General features: G+C 45.3%; 2 protein-coding genes across 4 annotated transcripts in view; both read right to left on the reverse strand.

Annotated features, from left to right (window-relative positions):
• The window catches only part of UNC13B (unc-13 homolog B), a 233,920-nt gene that overhangs the window by 17,408 nt on the left and 192,736 nt on the right, over positions 1 to 23,776 (reverse strand). For 2 of the 3 annotated variants that reach the window (XM_068551975.1, XM_068551974.1), the window contains 13 exons: positions 20,483 to 20,529; positions 18,044 to 18,122; positions 15,777 to 15,851; positions 15,067 to 15,286; positions 12,365 to 12,592; positions 11,579 to 11,720; positions 8,815 to 8,984; positions 8,247 to 8,362; positions 7,736 to 7,899; positions 5,260 to 5,410; positions 3,763 to 3,831; positions 2,262 to 2,351; positions 1,791 to 1,919 (listed from right to left, as the gene is read on the reverse strand). In XM_068551975.1, the coding sequence (XP_068408076.1) occupies positions 1,791 to 1,919; positions 2,262 to 2,351; positions 3,763 to 3,831; positions 5,260 to 5,410; positions 7,736 to 7,899; positions 8,247 to 8,362; positions 8,815 to 8,984; positions 11,579 to 11,720; positions 12,365 to 12,592; positions 15,067 to 15,286; positions 15,777 to 15,851; positions 18,044 to 18,122; positions 20,483 to 20,529 (1,680 nt within the window). Of the gene's footprint in view, positions 1 to 1,790; positions 1,920 to 2,261; positions 2,352 to 3,762; positions 3,832 to 5,259; positions 5,411 to 7,735; positions 7,900 to 8,246; positions 8,363 to 8,814; positions 8,985 to 11,578; positions 11,721 to 12,364; positions 12,593 to 15,066; positions 15,287 to 15,776; positions 15,852 to 18,043; positions 18,123 to 20,482; positions 20,530 to 22,972; positions 22,996 to 23,776 lie in introns of all 3 variants that reach the window. The other variant, XM_068551972.1, reaches the window with a different exon arrangement.
• On the reverse strand, positions 9,512 to 10,323 carry LOC137770649 (small ribosomal subunit protein eS6-like). Its single transcript, XM_068553446.1, has one exon. The coding sequence runs from the start codon at positions 10,286 to 10,288 to the stop codon at positions 9,539 to 9,541; it is 750 nt and encodes a 249-aa protein (XP_068409547.1). The 5' UTR covers positions 10,289 to 10,323; the 3' UTR covers positions 9,512 to 9,538.

Raw genomic sequence — 23,776 nt, forward strand, 5'->3', positions numbered from 1 at the left:
CCTAGTGCTCGACCTGTTAAAAGAATGGATAGATGAATGAACCAATGACTGAAGGTCAGTAGAGGGAAATAAAAGACACCAAGGGTCTACTTCAGTACAAATAATGAGAAAATGAGAGTGAGAGAAAGTAAAAAACAGTTAGCAAAATACAAAGGCTAAAGAAAGTCCCTGAATGGTTTGTAAGGCCTCTTTCAAAGTCTAGGTTCATCTCATGCTAGGGAATAGAGACCAAGTATTCAGACAGACCGCTGCATACTTGAAAGAGAAAAGCTGAGAACAGTGTCTTTCCTCAACCAGAGAGAATCCACAGATGGATGACAGAGCCTCGAGTGTGGCAAGCTAAACAAAGACCCCAGGAAAACCTCCCATGGACTTCAGAACCAGCGGGAGGTTTTACAGACCTTAAAAGGAGAAAGTTGTGGGACTTCCCTGGTGACTCAGTGGTTAAGAAGCCGCCTGTCAATGCAGGGGACACAGGTTCGAGCCCTGGTCTGGGAAGATCCCACATGCCACGGAGCAACAAAGCCCGTGCGCCACAACTACTGAGCCCGTGAACCACAACTACTGAAGCCCGCGCGCCTAGAGCCCATGCTCCGCAACAAGAGAAGCCACCACAATGAGAAGCCCGCACACTGCAACGAAGACCCAATGCAGCCAAAAGTAAATAAAGGAAGAAGTTGTAAAGATAGTACCTGCACAAAAAGCAAATTTGACAATGCAAGGGGGGAGTATGAACAAGATTTTAGTCTCTACTAAGGCGCTCCTGGGAAGAATTACAAATTGGATGTCTTCACCAAAGGGTAAATGTCCCAGAGATTTAGGTTGTCCTCCCATCATTTGCTATCCAAATCCTACTGCCTTTCAAGGTCTATCTCAAATACCCTTGTTTTATGTAGCTTTTCCCAATATCTCATCAAGAGTGACTTCTTCCTCCTTCAATTTTATCTCTCTTTCAAGTCCCTTCTAACAGACTTTGGTTGGAGTTATACATATGCTTATGGGACTGTGAACTAACTGAAGGAGCACTATGCTTCCTCAGACCTGGCCTAGAACAAACATTCAACACATACTCGTTGGACTGAAGGGAATCTACTCTGCAAATGTGTGCTCAGCAAGACATTCCTAAAACAGCAACTGTAACTGAGTAATTAGACCCAGAAGGAAGTCCTGGCTTTGAAATAAGAAAAAAAAGGATACCACTGGAAGGATTTAGAAAAACATACAAAGTCACCAGGTACTGAGTTAGGATGCCAGCCTAAACCAGATGAAGTAGCTCAGCCTCCCAGAAGGACAGGGTTAGCCTTGATAGTCAGCTAATGAGTATGTCTCAGAAGACCATGCAGTGCAGAGAAAAGTGGTCAGAGGGAAAAGTTAAACAGCCACAAGCCAGTAGCTTAGATCTCAGGGGAAGGGAGCCTGGAACATAGAGGGGTTCACATGAGTCAGAATAAAATTAACCTCGGGGGAAACCAAAGACCCTGGGAAGGACTAAGAATTCACCTACTCACCCCCTGAACTGTTCTCAAATGTAGGTCACTTTTCTTCAATACCAAAGTGAAACTTATTGTTGCCACTTCTGTTCAACTCAGTTATGTCACATCTTGTCCAGTGGTTCCTGTCCATCCACAGATGTCTCACATGGTCTAGATGGTCCCCACTCCACAATTCACTCACTCTCGAGAACATCAAGGACTTTATCCTGAACTCCCTTCCACCATGGCCACAGCAAAGGGAAGCTGAGGCTCCAAGAACGACTGACAGGTGGCCCCACCTGATTCCGAACCTCTTACCAGCTGGTACTGGCGGCTGTACAAGTCATGGCAGTTGTTGAAGATATACTCATATGTGGAATTCAAACAGGCCTTCACACAATCCTTTACCACCTGGCTGGCTCTTGGAGGGCTCTGAAGTTCTTGCACCTGCCAATTAATAAAAAGAAATATGGGTCCAGGGTCCTGCTCACCCGAGTGGTTTCTCCTCCTAGAACTGCCCCCAAATTATTCCAGATTCCTTCACCCCTCTGTAGGTCCCTGGACCTTGCCCTGGGATGAAATTGTCAGGACAGCTGACGGGGAGAACTGCCTAGCCCATCCTCCTTGACCCGTGGTCTTCTTAGAAGTAACTCAGGAACAGATACATGGAAATGTGGGCTTAAAGGTGATAAATCCTATAGCCGTAGACTATGCCCAGTGATTCTGATTCTCCATGTCCCTGTGGCCAGGTCCCCAGCCTAGCACTGCCCAGCCCAGTTCATCTCTTACCTTCATTCTGAAGAAAGTAATGCTGGTCAGCAAATCCACTGTGGACTTTAAGTCCTGAAGTCGCTCAGGGCTCCCAGCAGGGAAATTATTCTATTGCAAATCAAGCAAATGTAAGAAAGGAACAGAAGAATATGAAAGCCTTCCCTGCCAAAAGCAATGAAATCAGAAGCTTCCCTAAGTGCTACCCACTGGGATCTTCCCTAGTTGAGAGGAACAAAAAAGCTGTAAGACTACAGGTCTCCCTCTCTTTTCCACAGACACAGGCCCTTGCCAAAAGCAGGGGTTAATAATCCCCAGCCCAGAAAGCAACACATCCTACCCCCAACCCTACTTCCCATGCAACGTGTGAGCATTTGCACAAATGAACATACACTCACACACACACACACACACACACACACACTTTTTTCTTGGGTGAAGATTCTTACACCCAATGAGTGAGTTCTTCAAAAGTTACAATCTAACTGTATATCCTGGAATATAAGTGGAGCCATACTACAGACCAGACTGGGACCCAAGACACGTACTTTCTGTATAATGGATCCCAGTTACTCTACCATTCTGGAGCCAGCAGATGGCAAAGCTCTGAGCAGAACTGCTTTTGGAGTGAGTTCCTTAGGATCTTTCCACCACGCCTCACTTCATTCTCTTTGGCAGGAGTTTTAGGAGGAAGCTGCCAAAGAAGGCTTAAGGACGATGCTGTGCCATTCTCCATTTTAAGCGTTGCTTTTTTAAACCTTCAAATGGCTACTTATATGCCAAATACAAGATATACAGTCAACTCTCCATTATTCGTGCAAACGGAGGGCACTGAAAGTGCAGATAATTAAAATCTCACTTCTTTTTGACTTTAAGATTGTTTTTATACTTACTTTTTAATGTGGGTATATTGCCTGTTCTGGAAATTCACAACACTTTAAAGCAAGTAATGAAGTCATTCTAAGAAGGCCTAACTTAGGAAGAACGGAAAAACTGCCCATTTCCCTGTCCTGTCCTAGGCACCCACCCTCCTACTACATCTATTTCCTCCCTCCATTCTAGAAATGGACATGACATCTGCTACAAATTACTTGCCCAAACCAAGATACTCTCTCTCCCCTTAGTCAGATTCTCACACCTCTCCTGGAAAATGAGGAGAATATGGAAAAATGCAATAAGGAAATATAATTATCTAATTTTGAAAGGGGGCTTTCTGGAAGAGATTATCCTTAGGAGACTCCTTGATGAATATGTCATCAGAGAGTTTGGCAGAGTGACATGAGTGGGGTTAGAAAGCCAACTATCTACAAAAAGCAGCCACACCTGCCACTGTTTACACACTGCATGGTCCTTGGAGTTTGAAGAACCACAGGTGTCAGTGACGTTGGCCATATATGTGGATGTGATGACAAAGACCAATTTTCCTTGCCTTCGATCTTTATAGTCATGATTGGTCCAAAGTCTCTCTAGACTGATCTTGATATTATCCTTTGTCCCACCCCACAGCCATGTCTTCACTCACCCTGTATGTAGAGAGGTCAATCCTCAGTGAGTTGTGCAGTTGGTCCAGTAGTTTTACAAATCTCTCTTTCTGAGGGTGATAAACAAATAATGAGGAACAGAAATAATCTATTTCCAAGCTCTCTAGACTGTAGCAAAAAGAGAATCATCTCTGGGTGAGAGGGAGACACTGAGCTGGGGACATACCCTGTCCCATATTTGCCCACGAGGAGAACAACAAACCACGCAAAAGAGAAATGGGATAGGTCTTTCCTGTTCCATCTCTTAGCACTTAAACTGGGGAATCTTCTCACGCTGGCAAGAGGAAAGCAAGTCTCTGGGAGGGGCAACAGCTTTCTATACACATCAAGAGGGGATGACCAGTGCATCTCCATCCCTTTGGGACTCTAACTCATCTTAGTCAGATAAAAGGAAACTCTAAACACATTCTCCAACTTGTTCCTATGTCTGTGGTGTCCTAACTTATCTTGGAATAGCTCTTAACAGTTAAACAGCCACAGCCTAGCAGTGACTATGGGAGAGAGAAATAGTGATGCATCTTGATCAGGGAGACACAAGGGGATTTCTCTTTAAACCACATTCTATATCATTTCCCTTAGTTTATACTTTTTAAATGTTAAAATAAACAACAAATACTATTTAATAGCTTATTTTTATAGAAAAGTATAATTAAACGTGGAATCATGTTCCTGTAAGCTGTTGGTGCAGCACTCCTAGAACTCACATATTGATAATATTATATATAGCATTAGATATTAGTTAAGTCAATATATAATGTGGAGAGACAGAATGGAACAGATATTTGACTGGCTTAATCAATGATACTAATTCATCTACAGAAAGACTATCAACAACATCAAAAAAGTGGTCAGTACCAATAAAAAGGGCTCAGAGATCCAGTAGATTTGGGAGTATCAGTAATTTTGTCCCTAAAGAGGTAATATTTGTGGTGGGTCTGATATATACCATCCAGTTTACACTGCACTTATGTCAGGTGACGTTATGAGCAATGATTCAACTTCACAAGTACCTTAACAACAGGAAAGGGCATACCCTGGATCAGGAAAACTGTCCAGACACTAGAAAAGGGACAGCCTCAGGTATGCAACTGGTATTCTTGCTTAGACATCAGTCTCATATGAACTTAAGTGGTATGAATCTGTCAGAGAGAGACTGAATAATATTAAGAAGGTTCCTTTGTGAACCTGCAGGACTGAGGAACATGGTGACTCAACCAAGCTGTTGGCCTAGAGAGGTTCTCCCTGAGCCCAGGTAGTGTCCCACCGCACAAACCACAGTGGTGCTATTCCACCTTTTCTCACTTATCCACGTCTGAGGAGAGCCTACTAGTATAGTCTAACTACCCATAAGGAAATAAGTTCATTATCTAGGTGGCAACTATCTGAATTTTAGGCATATCAGCTCTGCAGTACTGACGAAAAAATCAAACTTTGTTAACTGATAACAATCAGGTTACATGTTTTTACATCACACTCACCCCAAAGTTGGAGGCTGCAAAACGATCAGATGCAGAGACATTGGTGGAGGCGGTTGTGTGGGCATAGTAGGCATTGATGTTGGCCAGTAAGGTGCTCATCACTGCTGGCACACCAGGACACATGTACTTGGATGACAAACATGCAAAGTGCCTGAAAAACAGCACCTTCAGCCTCAAAGACTCTTCAGGGTTTGCAGCAAAGGTCAAGTAATCAAAAGATCTCACTCATGTGTGTGAAGCTTCTGATCACCTTGGCATACAAGGATTTTCATAATTTACTCACTCAAATATACATTCAGTGAACGTGTACTATGTGCCAGGCCTGGCACTAAGGGCCAGAATCCAAAGAGGTGACATTCTGGCAGAGAAAGCAAGTGTTAGAAAGTAAGTCAATAACCCAAGGCATGCTATGCAAAAATTCTGTGGACACACACAGGAAGATCACCTAAATTAGAATGGCTGGGGGCTAGAAGGGATTAGAAAAAGGCTTCCCAAAGAAGAGATGGTTGAAACAAGTCTTAAAGGATTAGTAAGAATCAATCAAATGGAGAAGTGTGCAGGCGAAGGGAAACTGTATTGCAAAAACAAATATACTCATGGACAGAGTCATTCATTTGGGAAACCTCACTCAGGGCTACTGTTCAGGTGTTTGATAGAGGAGTACTATGAAATTCGAGAGGAGAAGTAGACAGAGAACAGATAATAAAGGAGTTTATCCTAGATGCTATAGTAAGTTTTTAAACAAAGGCATACTGTGATCAGATTAGTCTTTCAGAAAGGTCACTTTGAAGGTAAAAATTAGAAACGAAAACTTGGGGAGAGAGAAGACTAAGAGAGAAAGACCAATTGAAGAGTTATTGCAATCACGCAGAAAAGAAGCAATGAAGCACTAAATGGAACAGAGAAATGGTTAAGGGCACAGACCCTAGAGCCAGACTTTGGGTTTGAGTCTCAGCTCCAGTGCTCAGTGACCTTGGATAGATTACTTAAACTTCTTCGTGCTTCAGTCTTTTTATCTATAAAATGGGAATAATAATGATATGGGGATTAAATGAGTTAACATTCATAAATTACTTAGACCAGTGCCTGGCACATAAGGAAATGGTACATAGGAGTTGTTGTTGCTGTTATTATTATTATCATTATTACTGAGCTATAGCAATACTAATAGATTAAAAACATTTTTAGGAAGTAGAATCTAGAGGTTTTAGAGACTGATTGAATGGTGGTAGTATGAAAGAAATGTTTAGGCTGACTCCTAAATTTCTGTTTGGATAACTGTGTAATAAATTGTTCCATTTACTAAAATAGGGAATATAGGAAGAACAGATTTGGTGGAGATAATGTTGATTTGGATTTTGGTCATGTTGAGTTTGCAATGCCTATGAGAATAGCCAGGAAGCAAATGAAAATCGATCCGAAACTCAGGAAAAGAGCTGGTCTGGAGAAAGAGATCTGGGAGTCCTAAGCTCAGAAGTAGTGACTGAGGTCATGGGCTTGAATGAGCTCACCCAGGGAGACTGAACAGAGTAAGAATGGCAGAGGGCCCATTCTCCAACCTCAATCCTCAACATGTTTCTTCCATCTAAACTAAACTTCTTGTAATTCTTTGAATAGTCTATGCTCTGTTGCATCTTGGCATCCCTGCACATGCCCTACCAGAAATACCCTTCCTCCTTTTCTGCATTTCAAGTGTCAACTCTTCAACAGCTTTCTTCACAGGCCTCCCCTAAAATTTAGATGCTCTCATGATACACTGTGATTACTTCTACTATAGCACTTATTATATTATATTGTAATTGTTTGTTTACTGGTCTGTCTCTCCTGCTAGACTGAGTTTCTCAAGCACAGAGGCCCCATCTCATTCATCTTTGTGTTCTCAGCATGTGGCACAACGTTTGACACACAGAAGGAACTAAGTAAAAGTTTGTAGAATAAGTGAAGCACAGCCAGGGCACCAGCTACCCTCTGCTTACCTAGTGCTGCTTCTAATGGCAGCCTCTCCAGTACACAGACTACACCTCTTCTCATAGTAGGTGGGAATTTCTTTTATAGGAGTCTTGGTCAACTGCAGACACAGCTGCTTTCCCTACAGTTCAGTGCTCTTTCCGACTCCCAGGCCAGTTTATGAAAGCTTGTCTGTCACACACATGTACCTGAGCACACATACCCTGTCTGCTCAGGCCTGTGATGTTTGGGCAAGTCTGTCCTTGTATACCCTCCCATGCCCTTTTCTCTTCCTACCTGTGAACTCTGGGGTAGACAGACAAATACCTTCTCCCTGAGTTACTGATAAACACAGTCCTTTTATACATATACTCTCTTTGCACAGATCCACCCTACCCAGCTCAGAGAGGAAAGCAATGAATCACTGTATACTACCCCACTAAAGACCTGTCCACTCTGTCAGTGTACCTCCATTGTTAGCTACTCCAAATGTTAGTAGCCATTTCCTAGAGCCCCAGGGGAGCCTTACGTCATGGCCTGATATATGGACTCGATGCCATAGCGCATGGCAAATTCATCCACAATTTCTTGGGCAGTCTCATCAAAGTACACCTTCCATGCATCGTCTCCTCGAGCCTCAGGGATGTGGACTCCTCCACTGCCCTGAATGTCTGTGAGGTAATGGAAGAGGTTCTGTAGAAGACAGAGTAAAATATATATTGATATTAAAGACTTAAATATATGTTGGAGAAAAAAAAAAACCTGCTGGTAAAGACCAGGAGAATGTGGATAGGGTTCCATAGAAATTCTGTCCTTCAAGTCATTGCTCAGTAACTCCTGTGGCCCCAGTAGGCTGTTCTCACATTAGTGAAAGAGAACTGAGGCTGGGACTGTTATGTGGGCTGTCCAGGGTAGCACAGTGAGCCAAGAATAAAATAAAAATAGGCTCCAGATCTTCAACCATCTAGCAATCCTACTTATTGTCAAAGGCCCCTCCCAACATTGCTTTCTGGCATCCCATCTACCAAGAGCTGGCTCACCTCATGGAGACACGTATACTGCACATGATACGGGGCTACCTTCTCCTCCCCCTTGATCTCCACATTGATTTGTAGTCGGATAGCTCCTGAGACGGCTGATTTGTCTGTCCTCTTCTCTAGGAAGGAAAGAAGACTGGAGATTGACACCAATGCAACCGCAGACAGCACAGACAGCCCCCAACCTGGCTTAACCCAAGGAAAAGGAGGCACTGACCCAAGTGTTCACCTAATAGGTGAACTCATTCCAGTGACCATATAGTCCACAAATACCCCAGAACTGGCTGGGTGGGAGAAAAGAAGTGCTCAAGGGACTAAAGGCATTAGGGCTGAGTATGAAGATAAAAAGGCCTTCTGAAATCTGGAAAATGTCCAGCCAGAGTGAGTTCCAGACACCCCCACTCCTCTGTCCCCCATCTCTATGCATGGTCGGTTCCCTGTAGGGAAGGCAAGGCTCTGTATAGAGGTATGCTTTGGGGACTGAGTGGTGGTTTTGGTAGATAGGAGTTTCCCCAGGTTCCCCATTCATGCTCTCCCTTCCCAGAAACTTTCTCTGGTCCTGCTTCCTCACCCAAGTTGTACCAGACGTCCATCTCGCCACTCAGTGTTCGAACCTCAATGATGGTTTGGCCAAGGAAATCATCAGACTCTCGCTTTAGCCGCTGCTTTACTCTTGACTTGATGTCATCATCCTCATCCCACACACGTACCTTAATGCGGTCGGAAGAGTTGTGGCACTCACTGTGAAAGAATTAGGAAGGCTCTGTTACGAAGAGACCCAGGAGCCCCCACTCTTATTACTTCCAATTCCCTCCCAAAGCTCTATCAGCTGCACTTGAGGCCCTGCAGAGGAAGAGAAGGAGTCAAAGAACAGTGGTACTCAAGTCCCAAGTGAGTCAGGCTATCCCAGCAAATGGCTCTTCATTCCTTAGCTTGGGTAGCTCTCTACATACCATTATCCAGTCCTTATTGCCCTGGGACAAAAGCGAGGAGGGGAGGAGTAATTAGGGACAATTCTGATTTCCTATCAGCTAGCTGTACCAACAAAACCAACAGAAAACAGCCAGACGGATGCCACAGAGCCCTAGGAAGCAGCTGCTAGTTGCCTCCCCAGAATCCTATATGAAGTCCCTAAAGGTGTTAAATGTTCATGGTAAGTCCATCTGGTCATATATGCTTTAGCTTTCTACCTAACACCCCCATCTGTCTAAGAATGTGCTTGGTGAATTTCTTTTCTTTTTTTTTTTTTTTTTTTTTGATGTCTGATCTTATTTATTTGTTACTCTTAGAACATCTCATTTTTGACTGGACTCAGACTTAGAAGTAGAAGCTCTCAGGGAGGACAGCCTCCGTCTCTTGGCAATCTGTTCCTGGCGTTTTTCTTTGGCCTCCTTCATTCTCTTGGCCAGAAGTTTAGCATATTCTGCAGCCTCTTCCTTATTTTTCTTAGTACGCTGTTTCTTCAGAGCAATTCGCCGACGTTTGTGTTGCAGAACACGTGGAGTAACAAGACGCTGAATCTTGGGTGCTTTGGTCCTAGGTTTCTTAACTTCTTTGTTTAGGGGCTTTCTCACAACGTACTGGCGGACATCATCTTCTTTAGAGAGATTGAAAAGCTTGCGGATTCTGCTAGATCTTTTGGGCCCCAGGCGACGAGGCACAGTAGTATCAGTGAGTCCAGGAATATCCTTCTCCCCTTTTTTTACAATGACCAAATTGAGAACGCTCAGATTGGCATCCACAATGCAACCCCGTACAGATTTGCGCTTTCTTTCTCCAGTCCTCCTTGGTCTGTAACAGGAATGCCCCTGACTCAGTAGCAGGCGGACTCGGCCATGGGTCAAGACACCCTGCTTCATGGGGAAACCCTGTTTGTCGTTCCCACCACTGATTCGGACCACATAACCCTTCCATTCTTCACCCAGAGCGTCAGCAGCAACTTCTGTGGCCATATGCTTCTCATAAAAGGTACGAAGTTTTCGTTCATCGTCCACTTCAATGAGTTTCTGGCAGCCAGTGGCCGGGAAAGAGATGTTCAGCTTCATTCTGAAGCGGCCGACCGCCTCTGAGGCGCCACGAAAAAGAGCTTGGTGAATTTCTATCATTCTTTAATATCCACTTGAATTATCATTTCCTCTATGGTGTTTGCTTTCGAGGAGGTAGTTTGCTCAGGTTCCTCCCTCACTCTCTCCTTCCCCAGCAGTTGCTTTCTGGATCCCTGTTGCCTTATCCAAAAGTTGTACTTGGCAGAATCTGCTGCTCCTTACCCTATGTTCTCATAATATCTTTGCACATTCCATTAAAATATTATAGTATAGCTACTGGTCTTCTGAAAAATAATAGACAAATCATCAATCAGCCTCTTGAAGCCAGGGATTGTCTTATACATTTTTCGATACACAACATCATGTGTAGTGTCTTATACAGAATACAAATTGCTTGCTAAATGATAAAAGTGGGCAAAATTGACTATACAGCCAATTCATTTAGAATTAATCATAGGTAATATTCAAGCAGGAACCATTCAGCTTCTTGAAAAACAAGTGCTCCCCCCAGTAACTACTGCCTCTGGATTAGAGACTGATTTTATAGGTCCCAATCCCTTTCCCCAATCCCCTTCCAAGGAGCCAACAGAAAAAGGTCTCTACATAAGCTGCCTGCTTGGCTGATTCAAAGTCCTGGCCCTAGGCATTAGGGGCTGTGACAAAGCATCTGGATTTACCAGACATTAGTCCAAGTCCTCGGCTAGAGCTTGCCGTTTTTCAACAACCATCCCTCATTGTCATATGAAATAGTCTACAAAAAAGTGAGATAATGAATAAAGGAGTAGGGAGTGAAAGCTGAGGCAGAAAGAAAAGCAGAGCCCTTAAGGAAAATGGAAAATTCTCCAAATCCCAGGTTTCCATCTTCAAGCCAGAATTATCCAGTTGTAGGACAAAGATGTTCCCTCCCCACTCCCTAGAAGAGACTAACCCTTCCTAGGCAGGATGGCAGGGCTGGAAGGTACACAGTTGGGTGGGCAGTCCTTGGCTCTGTCACTCAGCAGTAGTACAATAAAATCTTCCTAGCACTAAAAAAAGCAGTATGGGACACCCAAAGGCCCCTTTAATAGCCCTAGTTAAGACAGGGCTTGGGTACAGTAACCCTGATACAATAGTCCATGAGAAGAAACCCAGAGAAAGAATAGCTGCTACCCAATTGAAGTATGTGAGAAATGGGTTTTCTCCACTGCCTCTGACCCATCTCTCTTAGACCCCAAGCCCAGAAAAAAGAGATTTAATGCTGCTCCCAAAATATACACAGTCCCAGGTAAGACAAAACCCACTATGACTTACAAATGGAACTTCTCCTCCCAGACAGGATTCAGGTTCCCAAAAATGGTCTTGGTACGCTTCTTGGTTTTGCCTACTTGCACAGTCACATAAGGGTCACTGGATCCTGTCTTGTCCTTGGCTTGTAGGCCCTGGGCACACACCACTGCAACCCAAATGCACATAGAAGGAGGCTTCAGAGTACACTCCAGAAGTCATAAGCCCTCCAAAGTATGACTCATATTTCCCATCTTAGAGCAGCCTCTATCTGTTCCTTGCACAGGAGCAGATTTTCTCACTCCTCCACATCTATCCTTAGCCCTAAGCCACGAGGCTTTCCCTCAAAGCCTAGCCCAAGAATCCTACCTCCCCACTGGACCCTAACTGACCACTTACCCCTACACTTACCCCAATAGGTCCTTATCTGCTCTGATACATGCTTGCTTCAGCCATATCCACCCAGTTAGTAAATCACTGGTTAACTATTCACTGATCTCCTGCCTGTCCCCTTACCCCCACCCTCCCTGCTCTTATAATATCAAACTGTTAACCAAGTCTATAATATCAGACTGTTACCAAATCCTTGTAACAGTCATTCATATTGTTTGCAGGTGCCAGTCTTGCCTCTCCCAGCGCCCCCTGGCATCAGAGTCTAGGAGAGGAGCAGTGATGAACAATGAGGCCCTCCCTCTTCCTTCATTCTGTGCTCCTTCTCCCCAGCCCCTGCTCCCTCACACTCAGGATGCTTCTTCCCCAGGCTCCTCCCCATAGCCAAGGCCCTCCTGTCCTCTCAAACTCTGGCCTGCTCACCAGTTATGGTAATCTTGGCCGACCATTTGGAGGTGCCATCCAGCACACTCTGCTTCACTGTTTTCATCTGTTGCACATGGGCAACTTTGCTCACATTGAAGACATCCCGGATAACTTCAAAGATCTCCGGCTTATTCCGCTCTCGGATCTTCATGCGGTCCTTCATGGCCATGATAATGTTCTGTGTCCGGTCTTCCGCTCCATGTTTAGAGCTCTTTTCTGCAGCCCCTGAAGAATGGCCAGAGACAGAAAGTAGGGTAACCAACAGGCCACCTACCAGACCAAGGATCAGGATGAAGAATGGGGCCAGGGAGAGGTCACTGCGCAGTGGGAGAAGCTTAGGAAGACACTGGTATGTCTCTGGGAAAAGCTGATCTCTGTGGGGCCTGCTAGAGCTTAATGCCTAGCCAGTGGAGTTTAAAACACAACTCAAAGAGTAGCAAAAAGTTGATCATCGTTATGGGGGTGTATTATTCTATTCTCTCTATTTAGATATATGTTGAGTTTTTCATCAAAAAAGAAAAACAAAAAATGTAGCTCAGTCTGCAGTTGTCTTTGTCTTTCTTCCATCTGCATGCTTGTTGAGAGATACCCTCCAAGTCTAAGGCCAAAATATCAAAATGGGTATCCCAGTTATCAGGGAGGGGTTGTGGATGGGTACAACAACTCCACCAATCTCATCCGAATGCCAAGCCATGATACAGATCTCAGAATTCGTCACAGCACATAGCTGGGTTCTGCCCCATGGCTCCAGTGTCTTTAATCTCAGAAAATAGTGTGGTATGGTGAGAAAAGTATGGCCTTTGGTATCAGAGAGACTTGAGTTCAAATCCTGACTCCACTACTCCCTGCTGGGTAAGTAGGCTTCTTCTAAGAGAAGAGAATGTCACTTATCTCTCAGGATTTGTAATAAGCATTATATTAGATAGCATATATAAAGCATCTAGCCCAGTGCCTGCCATCTAGCACTGGGCTAGATGCTTTATTTATTGAGTAATAAACAGTCCCTATTATTGTTACCATCATTATTATCCTGGCAAGGCCAAGGGCCATTTTCACCAGCCATGACCCCAGCCAGCTCATCTCAAAGGTCAGTAAGCTTCTTCTGCTGTCCTAAGGATTATAGCAGAACACAGACTCCTCCAGTGTATTTCACCAACCAGGCTTCTCAGGGCAGAGGACCCACCCTTCCTTTATTGGTCCTGCAGACTGGCTCTTAACCTCTCTCCAGTCTCCAAAGACTTAGGCCTTAACTACAAAACTTGGAGCAAAGGACAAAGGTCAACATCTGCAGCCTAACCCTGGGAGGATGGAAAGCAGGTTTTCTGTCCAGTGAAGCCTACAGAAGGGCATTTAATTCCACTCTGTGCTTCACAGAAGCCTTAGTCAGAAGATATTTTCTGATAAATGAAAAATGACCTGGGCTGCAACCTACTCTTGCCATTTAGCATATCCCATGTAATGCTATTTACCTGGACTGGGACCTCTGAAAGGTTCTTAAAGGGAAGATGGACACCCTGGCTACAGAGCACCATTTCAGAGGCTTCCAGCAAGCAGCCCAGCCTATGCAGCCAGTTGCTAGTTCTCGCAATTAAAGCAGGGGCCTGCTGGCACCTGTGCTTGTCGCCCCCTCATGATGGATTTGGGCAAAGTCATCACCAGCATCCAACTTCTGCTATGTTCTGCCTGTCTCTTCATGTCTACTATAGCCATGCCCCTGGCACCAATCTAGCATTCTTCAAAGAAAGACATTTTAAGTCAACAATTCCTCGAGGCTTCTTCCTGGGCCCCTTTAATGTCACATATCTTTCCTTGGGATAATGAAGTGCTGTGAGTCTAAAGGTGACCTTCCTTTCTCCTACCACAATCCTTGAAGCTTTCATTGCTATGGCTTGGCTCTGAGTAACACCTGAAGACCTGGAGGGGTGAGAAAATACTTTTCCACATCCCACATCCCCTACCCCTGCTCTTCCTGGGGTCTAGCTATAGCAGTGCAAGCCCAGCAGGAGTGGAGCAAGGAGGTAAGAACTTGGAGAGCTACCACCTCCTGTGACAGAGACTTGCTGCTTTTCCTGCTCCTGTTTTCCCCATTCTATGATGGGAGCACAAGTCACATATTTAGCAAGGGCCTTGGGAGTGTGGCACATTCTCCATCTGGACCTCTGCCTAATCCATTTGAAACTTCTGTTCTTGGCACTGTTGTCTAAATGTTCCAACTATAAGCAAGGAATAAATTCCAGCTTCCCTGAGTCCTAGGGTCTAGACCTCAGGAGGTTCCTCTGTGAGGCCTAGAACCTCACAGAACTCTCTCTTCTCATTAGTTTTAAACATGCTCTAGTCATTTGGGCTGATTAAACATGCTCTAGTCATTTGGGCAATATGGCCACCATGGTGTGTACAACACTCAAGCATAGCCTCTGGGATCATCTGAATCCTGGAAGGGATTTTTATCTCCATCAGAGGACCATAGAAAGCTCAACAGATTTTTCCTAAAGGTGCTTAAGAGAGTGCTACAAGACCTGTTATTTGGAATGGCAATGTCTCTTGACTTAGGACCCTACTTTCTCTAAAAAGGAAAGAACTTCAGAATCAGGTAGAATAGAGGGATGATGTCCCAGCCACCCTAGCTCTTTGTTGCCAGACTATTTTGGAGAGGCCCTGCTGCCCATGTTCCCCACCCGTCACCCCACAGGGACACTCACGCTGCAGGCAGTCGGCATTGAGCAGGTCCTGGCACTTCTCGTGACACTTGACTCCACACTCGCTGCAGCGCATGCCCTGCCGGGCAATGCCCCAGAGCAGGCCTTCACACTCATAGCAGTAGGTCGGGGTAGTGGCCGTCCAGACCTCAAAGTTGTGGGGTGTGGTGCACGAGATGGGATAGATTAAGGCCTGCAGGGTTTTCTTATACACATGGGATTTCTGAAAGACACATATCCCATAACCCACCAGCGACTTCAGTTCTCTGCTGGGAGATACCAGAACTAAGAACCTTGCAGGGCTCTCAAGACCCTGGTTTCTCCTCTGGCAATGGAGGAGATGCTTTAGCTTGGCCCAGCCCACAGCCCAGCCTGGCAGAAAGAAGCCCTCCACATCATGTGCTCCTGGTCAGCCAAGATAGGTCTGACCTGAATGCTGGGCCTGAGCCTTGTCCCAGGATTCAGGCTTTTTTAGGGAAACAAAGGGTACTAGGTTTACCATGAAACCCTGACATTGGTGGTCACATACTCCAACGTGAGATTAAGGTTTACCCCTGGTCTGGACCCTTGCCTCTCCCAGTGTAGAAAACTTGATGCTATCTGTTTCATTAACAGAGTGTGCCCAACACTTTTGAATTCCCAGTAAGTTTGGCTACAGAGATGTTCACTGGACCATAGGCCAGTGGACTCTTGAAAGCCCATGGGTCACTTACCAGCTCTTCATCCTTGAGAGACGTGCGTGTAGCCATTGCAGAAGTAATTCCTGCCTTCCGGGACTGGACCAATGACTGTGAGAGAAGACTTGTTGTCAGCCCTGGCTACTACCAAGGGCTAGGCAAAGCCCTGGGGAGGGAGTTTCAGTGACCAAAGCTATTTGATGATAACTCACTATGTTCTCTCTATTTTTACTGTCATTCACAGGGGATTGCCATGGATAATAGGTAATAAGCACCTGAGGTCAATATCCAAATCCAAGGCCCTCAGGGACTGTTCTAACAATGACAGAACAGCACTTCTCTCAGGGTACCTATCATCCAAAGAGTTTTTAGGTATCTGACCCCACAGAAACTCCTTGTTTAAAGGAAGGCAAAGGAAAATGAAAAGTTTAGAATTACAGTCCGAAACGGGTCATTAAGAATAGGATAGACACACAACTCTGACAGAGTCACAGTCAAGAACCATCACTGGGAACTATGATTCTATTCTATATCCTCTATTCTCTGGTACCACCCCCTGCCACACAATCCCAGGAAGCTGTGGAGGCCAAAAGCCCAAATGAGCAGGGCACTTGAAAGTGAAAGGGGCAACGTAGCCTCATTGAAATCAAGCAGGGTAGGGGGTTAAATGTGACAGCTATGATGCCCTGCTAGCCAGGCTCTTATATAGAGGGGCCCATGAATCTGCCAAGCCCAAGCTTCAGGGACAGCCCCTGGAGAGGCACATGGTTTCCCTAAAGCAGGGACACTAGGCAGACAGAAGTCACTGTATCAGCCTAAGCGGGCAGAACAGCTGGGATGTGCCCAGGTGGCTTGGGATATGGACTCTTGTAAAGCACAGAAAGGGGCTCTGGAGACACTTACCATAGCCTGTGCAGAGGAGAGCAGAGAAAGGAACAACATGATGTTAAAGCCCCACAAGGGCATGAAAGCTTTCAGAGACAACTGAGAGGTTTCTTCCCTATAGTCCAAAGTAGGAAACATGTCCCAACCCCCTCTGCCTCTATCCGCTAAAAACTGTCTTCAACCCAGACAGACCAGGGCCCAAGGCCTAGAAGGCGAGTTATGCCATAAAGCGAAATATGGGCAAGGTTAAAAGACAGAGGACGGGAAACAAGAAGTGAATAAGATACTGCTATCCAATCAGTTAAACAAAAAAAAGCTGGTGAGCAAGGAGGGAGAAGATGAGAAAAAGTAGGAAGAAAAGAAAGGAAGAAGAGAAAAAAGAGGAGATGAAAGACAATGAAAGATGTAATAAAGAAGAGATGACATCAGAATTTATCTTCATCCAACCAGCTTGATGAAGAGTTGGTGGGAAAAGAGGTGCATTAGAAAGGAGGAAAAAGGGAAAGATACAAATAGCAGGGGGAAGAAGAAGGAAAGAAAGAAATGATGATGAAGAGAAAATGGCAGAGGATACTTCTACTCAGTCAATTAAGTAGGGAGAAACTGGTGGAGAAAAAAGAGCACAGTAAGGAGGAAAAATCAAAAAAGGAGTGGATAGAAAAAACAAAATAGACTGAATAGGGAGAAAAAAAGAAGAAAATAGGAGTAGAAAATGGTAATAAGAAAAAGGGTTCAAGTCTTACTGAATATCTGGCTCCGAGACTCTGAGATGACCTGGGTACCACTCTACCCCCACTACTCACTAAACTACAGAAAATTCCTTGAGCTGATTCTGCCTTAGGAGGTATGAGCCCAGATAGGAGCTTCTGGTCATGCTGGAGGTCCTGAGATCAGCTTTAACTCCTAAGCCTGTATCAATTCAATTCCACAAATTGTTATCACTACCTCCCAATGCTAGACACGAGGGTACAGAGATAGTCTAGAAAACCTATGTCTTGGGAGACTTCACTTGACCTCCAAGAAGGAGTCACATTTGTCATGCCCATCACACATGAATCTCAATTATCTAGGTCAGGACCAGAGGATGTTTCCATTACAGGTCATCAGAGAAGGCTATAGAGATACCTAGAGGAGATGAATAACTAGAAGATGACCCTGGAGCCCAGCTTTGAGGGTCCAAGCTACAAATGTTCTAGTAGGAGCTTCAGCTAATGAAGAACCTGGGGCTCTGACAAGGGAGTGAGGTAATGTAAGGTCCTACTGAAGCCATCACGAAGTCTCAGTAAAGCTTTAAATGATTGATCATCAGACTAATATTTGTCACTAAAGGCCTCACTTCCAGTCCTGAAAGCTTGCCAAGTCCCAATGGGGGATATCCCAAGGCTACAGCCTAAGCCTTCACAAGAGTCCTTACTCACCAGATCGCTGACAAGTGGCAGTGGCTTCTTTCTGCGTAGATCTGGCATGCTGTCAATGCCATAGAGCCCTCCAGCTGGCCTGAGGAGAGAAGAAAATATATCAGGACCTTTAGTCTCACCTTGAGTTACTGGCAGTTCAATGTTCCATCCTCCTTGCTCATCTTCTCCTCAGAGGAAGATGAACTGACCTCCACCTTGTGCCTTTAAGAGGGGTAAGGAGGACAGAAAGTGAGTGAAATAAAGCCATGGGATGACAAACAATGGAATCTGCTCTCAGTGTCTCCTTCTGAGGTTTTAGCCAAGGATTGAGAGCTCTTTTATCCCACTGTGCCAGTCCAAGGCTCCTTTGTTTATTTGAAGGCCCTTGTGCTCAAGAAAGCAAGGTGGGAATTGGTGGTTAAGATAACTCCTCCTTACACTCAGGCCAGACTCAAGATAAGTCTTTGCTGACCTGTGCTAGAACAGAGCCCACAGGAAGAGCTCTATAGAAAAGCTGCTGCCTAGGTGAGCAAGACTGACAAACAATAACATGTAGAAGGAGACCTTCTCCAACCTGAGTAAAAGAGTCACCAGTTCTGCCTATCCAAGCCTCCTGAAGAAAAAGGGTCTCCACGGAAAGAGGAGCCTGCATAATCAAATGGAGGCAGGGGAAGTGGATGAGAGACTTCCAAAAGATCATTTGGGGGAAAAAAGACCATTTAAGAAGGAAACAGCAAAGTGCCTCAGAGTCTGGCCTAGCCCTATGGTCACATCAACAGGGACCAGGAAAAAATTACAGCTGGAGAAACTTGAGATTTCTAAAACTTTTATACCTTTTCTATACTTACTAATTTTGTTGTTGTTTGTCTGTTCCTCCATAACAATATGCAATAAAAATACAGAGAATTTCCCCAAAAGAACACCCTTCTCACCTTGAGATAACCTGGATTTCATCCCCAACTCTTCTACTACTTCACTACATGTCCTCTGCCAAACTTCCTTCCTCTCCTTGGGTCCTGGTGTCACTTCCATAAAATGAGGCGGATGAACTATAAAACCTCTCTGACCTTTTGGAAGCTATTCTGAGCTTCAATTAAAATAACTCATGTACTTGGTTTTAATGAAAGCAACGAGGTGGGGAAAGCAGGGTGGCTGGGTTGTACACCACAGCTGGTCTGAAAAGAGAAATGTCACAGAAGAGTAAGTGTGTACTGCCAGCTATATAGGCCAAAAATGGAGCCACAAATCGGGTCAAGGCCAGGAATTGGAACAGGCAACCCGATGTGCTGATTTCTAATAATCTAGCTTCCTGAATACAGGCAGTGAACTTTGTTCTCAATGAGACTACCACACCTATGGTAGATCGAAACTTGAGACAACTTCCAAGGACTAAGCTGAAGGAAGGGAAAGAAGACAACAGGGAGGCATTTAGAAAATCACTGCATGGCTCCATTTAAAAATAGCCTGGATATGTTCCACTGGCATGTATGGATTTTAAAAGTATTTGAAGAAAAAAGCTAAAGCCCTGAAGAAGGGCTGTTGAAGAAGCAATTGGTGCCACAAGTTTTTGGCTAATTCTGAAAACTATAAAATGCACTCCTTAAGCCGAGAAGTTTTTTTTTGCAACACAAGTGAGCTTTTGACAAAAGAAGGGTGGCTCTTTCACATGTTTAGCTCTTGCTATAAAAAAGACAAATCACAAGGAAAAGAAGCATTTAAAAATATAGTAGATAACTTTATGATGTAATCTCTTCTCTTCCCTGGTGACGAGGAAGAGGAGGCAGCCACTGAGCATTTCGATGTCCGAAGGCCTTTGTGGGACAAGGAGGGAAGGAAGGTTCTCACGCTCCTGAGGAGTGTATGTGGGGGTGTGGGTGGCGCAGGCGCTTAAGCGCTCTTCTCTCTCAAGCACAGTCAGTGAGTTACAGGCAGCAGTCGAGCAGTTTGAAATGCCTCTCTGGTGCGATCACATGGGGCTGAAACTCCCAGACGGACAGAACACACAGAGCTCCTACGGGACGCTACTTACGTCTTCACTACAGTGGAATGGAGTAAGTAGGTGACTCACAACAGCTGAAGCAGGATGGAGCCCAGGGAGTAATCTAATCAGCAACACTATCAACAGTGGAATAGAAGGAAACTGTCTCTAAACGCAGATGTGTTTCTAGTTTCCTCATTCCCATACATAAAGGGTACATCACCACTATGATGCAATACATCAGAAATTCCAGAGGTAAGGATAGGGGAGCCCCAAAGTTCCCTCCCCTGCAAAGCTCTCTCTTCTGTCTCTGAGGAATCAGTCTGCAGAGTTCTCTCCCCTGCCCCAGAGAACCAAGCAGTCTCTACAGTGGAATCTCTTCCTTCCCCAGAATCCAGCTGATGAAGCTGTTTCTCCTGCTTCCCAAGGGAAAAGCTAGAAGCAGCATAAGATCCACAGAAACCTTGTAGTACAACACTTACCCTTCTGGGAGCCACTGGGGCAAAGAGGTATCACCATCGTCTGCAATCTTTAAAGAGAGAGAGAGGAAAAAAAGTTAGATCCTGGGAGAGACGGGAGATTGCCATATTTCTTTGGTCAAGCAGTGAGCAATAAAGTAGGAAGCTCAGAGCAGTGTAGGTCACATACACCACGTGGTGACATAACCAGCCTGATGTGTAAGCCAATTCCATGATCAGCCAGGGCAACAAGCAGGCTGCTGAAATGAGTGGTACTTCACCTCCCTTCTCCCCAGTGAATAGGGAGGATATAAGGCCAAGCTCACAGAGATCCCAGGACTAAGGTCCACTGGGAATGTGAGAGCTGCCAGAACTTACAGGCCCTCACACAACCCACTGGTATATATAATAGTAAGCCAAAGCCAGGAGAAGGGTCCATGCAGGCTTCCACGCCTCACTAAAGCAAAAGGACAATTTCACATGGAGTCCAGTCTTCTTCCAACTATATTCCTAAGTTCTGTTGGCTGCCCCAGAGTCAGACCTGGTCTTTCTGGATTCCTATCTCATCTTGTGATTTGACTTGGCCTAGGTTCCTTGAAGCTCTAACTCACTGACACTGAGTACAGTCTACATTTGATAAGCTCTATTTAACAAGAGAACCCAGGGCAGATTAGACACTCGGATTATCACTCTGGTGAATTTTATGAGCTCTACAATAAGAAGTTGAAAATTGAGGCACCAAATAACTCAAGGAAGGAACAGTTAGAAAACACATTTTAAAGGTTTCTGTAAAAAAACCCAAAGCAAATCCTTCAAGCAGTGTACAGAGAGAGTTCCAAAGCTGCCAGGGCTCTCCAGAGAACCAATGGTCCATGCTGTGAACCAATGGTCCATGCTGTTTAGGCTCAACAGACCTAGTGCTAGCGGGTCTGGGGCTTCCCATCCCTCCTTGTACCCCTCCACTCCCAACAACTTCCCTGCCTCCTGAGACCTGGGTCCAACTAACTATCCTGAGCAAATGAGCTCCAGAACAAGGGAGGCAGAAGTAAGCTGTTAAGCTCTGGACAGGGGGCGAAGTTTTGGGAGGGCTAAAGATGGGAGAAGTTACAGACAAAATGAGGCGAGAGTACAAAAAGGAGAGGTAGGACAGGTTAATGAGTGATGTAAAAGTGGGTAAGAATGACTCTGGATCAGCAGTAGGCTTGAGATGAACTTTGGATTTAAGACCGTTTTCAGTAAGACCCTTCTCAGGTTGCCTGTACTCTAATCAAGCCTATCTGTCTACTGCCTACAGCCCTTCATGACCACATTTCGCTGCTTCTGCCTGCTGTCCTGGTTCTATGAGTGGGATGATATGGTAGAGGGAGGGCCAGGCCCAAAAGGCAGCCAGAAGTGGTTGAATCAAGCCTCCTAAGGTTCCTGTGAGGAGTAGCCCATCCCTAAATCCCCAGATCCTACCAACCAGAACTTATCCTCCCTTTGGAAACAGTCACCGCACTGAGCAGATCTTTATTTCCTACCTAGAATTAGATGTTTGCCAGAAACCACTGGGCTTAAGGAAACAAAGTCACAAAAAAGCCTTTGGCAGCCAGAGTTCACAGGCTCAGATCATACACATTTCCTGTGCTTAGAGCGGACAATGGGTCTGCAGAAGCCTGCAGACACAGCATGGAGCATGCACACGCAGGGCACAGAAGGAGGGCCGGGGGAATGAGAGGAGGTCTAGACAAAGTGCCTATAGGAGGTACATTCTTAGACACTACTTGCACCTGAGGAAACACAGGTGAGCACAGATCCTGCACACAGAGCTACAGAACATGTGCACACACCCATCTGGGGGAGAATTCAGTATTCACTAGGGCCCAAATCACTAGCAAAGCAAACCCTTACTGTCTTCAGGAACCAGTGCTTGCAGGCACAGAGCATTAGTATACCATGCATTCACATGGCATGGGGAAACCACATCACAGGTCTACAGAAACTTGTGCTCACAGAGAGGCTAGGAAGCCTGCTCAGAAGCACAAAGCACACATTTAGGCCCCAGGCAAGAGGTACAAAAAGCCTACAGAAACTCCTGCTCTCAAATACAAAGTGTGTATGTATGCTGGGCTCAGCAGGGGTTTACAGCATATGCCAATCTGCAGCAATAAGTAGAAAATGGACACACACTGTGCAAAGTAGGAAGAGAGGAAGGCAATCAGTACCTGGCGGAGTCAAAGTGAGCACAAGTATAAGCACACACATGCTACATTGAATGTGCACCATGCTGGCACATACATTCTCACACTGCTCCAGGGATGTCTGCAGGAGCACACACAAGCATGGAGCATGCACACAAACTGCTTTCAGGAAAAACAGACTAGCTGCACGAGCCAAAGCTCATGAGGCACAGACCATAAGCACACATGCGTGTACACACACACACACACACACACACACACACACACACACTGTGCTCAGGAGGGAGAGGAGAGAATTGACAACAAAAAGGGCCCTAAAGGGCCAGAGCACAACCTGAAGGGCTCCTCGCTTTCCTTCTGCAAGGAGAGAAAGAGCAGAAAAAAAGGGCAGAGAGGTTAGTAGATTCAGTTGTAAGTCAGCTAAACCTCATGGGACATGGAGGAGAGGGAGATGTCCTCTGAACAACTGGGTAGTTCACAGAGCCCAGCTCCCAGAATCCTTACCTCCTGTATTTGCTGGCCCCTGCTTTTCAGTTGAGAACCCAGATTTGGCTACAAAAACCAAAGGACAAAGTCTACCTGGGAATTTCAGTCACCCTTTCCCCCCTTTCCAAAGTGGTCTGCACGCAGGGTCAGGGCCACAAGACCAGCTTTGTTTGTTACCAAGGGTCACTCCAACAGGCCATCTGAAATGACTGAACACAGAGTGGGCTCCTTCCTCAGAAGCTACATGAGTTCACTCTGAATCTGGGATAAGTCCGCAAACCCCAAAGGCCTGGTAGCTGAGCTCTTTCCATTTTGTAATACAGTCTTGGCCACGTGTTTGCCCAACAAGCTCTGGCTTTCCCAGAGCCTAAGTTAAGTTAGGCCAAGTTAAGGCCTGGAGTTAAGGCCTGGAATTTAGGCCAGGACCAGGATACTCAATGGCCATAGATTTGGAGGCACCAACTGGCCACTGCCCTATCACAAGTCACCATGATCTGGACAATAAAACCATAACTGCAATCCCAGGCTTGATTATCTACCAAATCCAGAACAATATGTCAAACGAAACTGACACTTCCAGAAGGACCCAAGCAAGCCACAGGAGAGGAAGAATAAAGTCCAGAGATTACTCCTTTCCTATTCGTCAGAGACT

This window comes from Eschrichtius robustus, chromosome 10, assembly GCF_028021215.1.
Source record: "Eschrichtius robustus isolate mEscRob2 chromosome 10, mEscRob2.pri, whole genome shotgun sequence".
In the NCBI taxonomy this organism is placed as follows: domain Eukaryota; kingdom Metazoa; phylum Chordata; class Mammalia; order Artiodactyla; family Eschrichtiidae; genus Eschrichtius; species Eschrichtius robustus.